General features: G+C 47.1%; 1 protein-coding gene across 1 annotated transcript; it reads left to right on the top strand.

Moving 5' to 3' along the window:
• On the top strand, window positions 1–2,430 carry RPL35 (ribosomal protein L35). The gene is made up of 4 exons (XM_032767514.2): window positions 1–104; window positions 458–594; window positions 1,258–1,339; window positions 2,217–2,430. The coding sequence occupies exons 1-4, from the start codon at window positions 102–104 to the stop codon at window positions 2,364–2,366; spliced, it is 372 nt and encodes a 123-aa protein (XP_032623405.1). The 5' UTR covers window positions 1–101; the 3' UTR covers window positions 2,367–2,430.
• The last annotated feature ends 2,604 nt before the right edge of the window (window positions 2,431–5,034 follow it).

Genomic DNA, 5,034 nt, shown 5'->3' with positions numbered 1-5,034 from the left:
CTGTGAGACCGGATTGGTTGATCCCGCCCACTCAGGCTCTTTCGCCTTCTAACTTCTGGCCTCGCTCGGCTTCCGTCCTTTCGCCCCGAGCCGCTGCCGACATGGTGAGTGAATTCCGTGGCCGGGGCCCCTCGCAGCTGTAATCCGGAGCCATCCGCGGGGAGGGGCGGCCCCCGGAGTGCGGGAGGGCCAGTAGGCCCGGCTAGTCCCTCGGCCGGGGCCGGGCGGGAGCGGCCGACCAGGCCACGGAGCGGGGAGAGCCCGCGGCCGGGACGTCCGCGGGCTGGCGCTAAGCGCCGACGGGGTCGGCTCAAGAGGGGCGTAGGCGCCGGACCGGCCCGGGAGAGGCGGGGAAGGTAGGCGGAACCGGACCCGGCCCAGGCTTTGAGGCCGGCTGGGCTCGGGGGAGGCTCCGGGAGGCGGGCGGGCTCTGAGCGGACTCTCCTCTCCTTGGCAGGCTAAGATCAAGGCCCGCGACCTGCGAGGGAAGAAGAAGGAGGAGCTGCTGAAGCAGCTGGATGACCTGAAGGTGGAGCTGTCCCAGCTGCGGGTGGCCAAGGTGACTGGCGGAGCCGCCTCCAAGCTGTCCAAGATGTAAGTCCAAGCCCGGGGGACGCTCGCTCTGCGCTCCCACTTAGGGGCCTGGCCGTGGGTCTGCGGGGGGAGTCGGGCCTGTGAAGCTGCAGCTGCATTGGGCTTATCAGAACTCCCGCTTCTGTCTCGCAGTGCTGTGCCGTGCCTCAAGGTGGGGACTCTCCAGGGCCCTTGGCCCCAGCGATACATTAGGCTACAGGTGCTTCACCCCTCATCTAACCCCAGCCATAGGCTCTGCTGTGTGGGCACACACTGAGTCTCTTGTAAGGAAGGGGAAGGGAGCGTTACTTCTTACAACTTATATTGCTATAGCAATTTCTTCACCTAAGAGAGACAGGCTGCTTCTTGTTGATGTGGCACAGTGAGATATATGCTGTAGCAATACCATCCTTGTCCTGAGAGTAGGTAGCATTGAAGAGAATCATGGGGGGAAGAGGAGGAAAACAGGAGAGGTGTTTGGGTAGAGGGGAAGCTCCAGGGTGGTAAGATTCTAACTATTAAGAGTAAAATGACGACTATATTTTGAATATAGTAAGAGAGAATTCTCAGGCTGTGTCTCCATTTTCCTAATCCTATAGTTCCTCTAACATATTTTGTAAAGTACTTGCTAGTTTTAAGCCTTTTTATTGTCTGTGTTTTGAGGCTTATTTCTTTACTCTGCAGCCGGGTTGTCCGCAAATCCATTGCCCGAGTGCTGACTGTCATCAACCAGACCCAGAAAGAGAACCTGAGGAAATTTTACAAAGTAAGTCCAAACTTTGTACTTTGTTAGGCCCTACCCTACATTCCTTTCTGGCCATTTTCATATATGTGGATAGAGTTGTGAGGCAAGAGATCCAGCTAGGTGCAAGAATAATTCTGCAAATGAGATTTTGTTTCAAGTGTTCTAATCCTGGGGAGAGTATAACATTAATCTCATAATGGTCCCTTTTCAAAATATTGTTTATTGCAAGACTAACACCCAGCACTGCTCTGAATTGAGTAGATGCAGTGTGAATCTGTTCTTGCTAAAGGATTCTTCTACTGGACAGCATGTAACTCTGTTATCTGCCTTTGTGTGCTTTCCAGTAGGCACAGGTGTAAGCGCTCTGTTGGAAAATACGTTCGGAAAGATTGGCAGTCTTCAGGGATGAAATCACTGAACACTGGAACAGTTTTTTGGATTTTTTTCCCCCCTCAGGCAGTGTGTTATTTCTCATGGTCCACATTCTTTGCTGTACACCAGGATTGTCTAGAGCAGGTGCCCAGGTGAATACTTCCAGAGGTACTGGCAGATTCCTGGGATTAATAAAATCAGGAATCAGCCAACTTTAGGCTGCAGTCCTGTCTGGTAAAATGGCTGGTAGTGACTGATAGTTGGTACGCTACTCAGCAGCTGTGAGGGTAACACCATTTCCTAGTGGAGAAGAATATGTCATACACATGAAGGGCATAGGGAAGTTGTAGCCCCTGCTCTCCATGCAGTACCAACAGGCAGGACAGCTTTCTGTACTTGTACACACCTAGATCCTCTGCAGATTACTGAACAGCGTGGATGCAGTGGCAAGGGTAAAGTCTGATTAAAAAAAAAAATCCCCACACAACCACTTTTGAGGCTCATGTGTTGTTTTTTTTGCAAACAGGGCAAAAAGTACAAGCCTCTTGACCTACGGCCGAAGAAGACTCGTGCCATGCGCCGCAGATTGAATAAGTACGAAGAAAGTTTGAAGACCAAAAAACAGCAGCGAAAAGAGCGCCTGTACCCTGTCCGGAAGTTTGCTGTTAAGGCATAAACCTTTTGCATACTATGGATCTGTGAGCTTTTTCTCATTAAACATCAAATTGTTTTGAAACTGACAGGCATAGATACTTGTTTTATAGTATGGATTTGGTTCAGAACTCATGATAACACTGTATGGAGGGAAACTATTCAGTTAGAGATCATGGGAGCCTTATGCTAGTGTAGCTTGGAAGATGCTACAGTTAATTTCTGTCACCATTTGCATTATAAAACTGTTTGTTTAATTTTCCGTAGTGTCCTCTATAAAGATCATGCTGATGTTTTAGGCAAACATGAGTCTTTGCAAATATCTGAAGCCACTAAGCTTTTAAGTTATCGGGCAGGAGTATTTAACTTCTGGCTTCTCAAAGTGAATTAGTGTGTGTCTAGTAGTTGAGAGGATTTTCTATTTTAAGATTTTTCTCTAGTGTCAGTCACTTCAGGATCTGATCACTGTACAGGTAAATTAGCATAGTGAGGTCCCTTCTTCGCTCTGCGTCTTTTGCTGGAGCTTATTTTGAGCAGTGACTGTACAGCTGGAACTCCTTACTGTTATTGCTCCAATGAACCCCAGTATATCCAGTAAAAATGTCTATATAGCCATTGATGATATGTCATGCTAAACCATTTGGCATACAATTCATGCTCAAAAATTACTAACATTATTAGTAATTCTTAGGCTATTACGTGGAGATTCACCTTACTTTCAACAGGTGCTCAAGGGTGGCTCGAAAGCTTATTGCAATCTTAATCTTGATTTCAGAGGATTGGCCACCCTCTGAAATGAAATTGAGAGAGCGCTGCATGCTGCTGAGGATTTATAGCTCCCAATAGGTGGTTCTTTCATTACAAGCATGGAAGGCTCCCTTTGCTCCTGGCAAATTGTCAACACTGTTCTTGGCTGTGCAGAACTTATCCCTACTTTGTGCTTGAGCTTTCTGCACTGATGTATCAGCAGAAACTTGAATTATTTATGCCTGATATTCCAGAATATTCACTACAGTTACTTTTATATTAAGACCTTATCAGTTAGCAGGTATGTTTGTCTCCAGTGAGACCAGAAAATTGTGGGCATGTATGTGGTTCTGCAAACTAGATTTCCTTACTTATGAGTAAGGCTACGATTTAATCATGGATATTTTTAGTAAAAGCCATGGACAAAAAACAAAAGAAACAAAAAAAACCACAGCGCATGACCTGTCCATGACTTATATCATAACTACCTGAAATGCTGCTTCTCTGTTGCCTCCTTAGGGTTGCTTAGCAACAGAGTCTTTTCTTTCTTTTTTTACCTAGCCTTTCCTGGCAAAATTTAAAAAAACAAAACAACCTTTCATTTGCAAATATGTTTTGCTGGTCTCTGACTCACAGCTGGAGTTCTTTTGTTTAACAAAAGACCCTTCTTAAACCTAATGTATCTGCCTTCAGGCAGTCTCTGCACAAGCAGAAAGGAGAAAAGGGGGAAAAAAAAATTTCTGGCTGTAGTTTTTAAAAACCCTCTCCCATGCTTACAAACAGCTAGCAGAGAGAAAAGAAGAGAAAAAAAAATCCTATTGGCTTTTGTTTTAACTCACTGGCTTTTGGATTCTGATCCCAACACTGCCACCATGTCATGGTATAAAACCCCACTCTGAACCTTAGAGCCCAAAAGATGGGGTACCAGTATGAATTCCTCTAAGCTTACTCCTGGTTGAATCTTGGAGAGGTGCCCTGGGAGGCCAGCTGCTGTGCCGGCCACCCCAGGACCACTGCCGGGAGCCACTGAGCTGGGGCTGCTCTGGTCACCCCTGGGACCGCTGCTGAGGCAATCCGCAGGGCCAGCTTCCCTGGACTGCCAGAGCAGCAGCCAGGGCCACTCAAGCAGCGGCTGGTTGCCCGTGTGGTTGGCTGCAGAGCCACTCCAGCAGCAGCAGGTCTGGCTGGCTCCGGGGCCAGCTGCTGGGTTAGCCCTGGGGTCAGCCACACTGGTGCTACAGAAGTCACAGGAAGTCATAGAATCCATGACTTCCACGACCTCCATGACAAACACAGAGCTCTACTTAGACCTATTTGCAGGCTCCTTTCAGTCTCGTTGGTTCATAGTGCCTGCTGGAGCTAAGACGTGTGGCCTTCCCTGCTAGTCAGTGACACTTCAGCCACAGGACTCTTGTACAGAGCTTTCAGCTGCATTTGGAAGAGACCAAGATGGTAGTATGTACAAAATCACAGTAATATGAAAATTGTGTTTTTTATGGTGCAATGCAGCTTTCAAGATGTGTAACCGTTTCCTTCTCCAGCAGAGAGCAGGCATCACCTCAAAGGCTATTGTCATAATAGCCTGCACCCATAAAGAGGTATAGCGTACTTCCTTACTGATGTTTCTTGTTTGAATAACCTATGCTGTTGTACATTTATCATCAGTGCTTTGGATATGATCAGGCTCCCTTCCTCTCGGTACCCAGTCTTCATTTATAAGTGGGCTAAAGAGCCTTGCAAATTCCCACACTTCCACCTGTAAAACAGCCAGTTAAAGAAACCCAACCAAGCTTGCTTTCCTACAATACTCTTTTTTTTTTTTTTTTTTTTTTTGTAGAGAGTTCTGCAGAGCAAAGCGCTGTAGCTGCTATGGGATGGGTTCCCTTCAGCTGTAACATATTGAAGTGTTTCAAGCAGCTATTTAAATGCAGCACCAATAGTTTGCA

This window comes from Chelonoidis abingdonii, chromosome 24 (assembly GCF_003597395.2).
Source record: "Chelonoidis abingdonii isolate Lonesome George chromosome 24, CheloAbing_2.0, whole genome shotgun sequence".
NCBI lineage: Eukaryota > Metazoa > Chordata > Testudines > Testudinidae > Chelonoidis > Chelonoidis abingdonii.
Note: the sequence above shows the minus strand (reverse complement) of the source record. Positions and strands in the feature narration are given on the sequence as shown.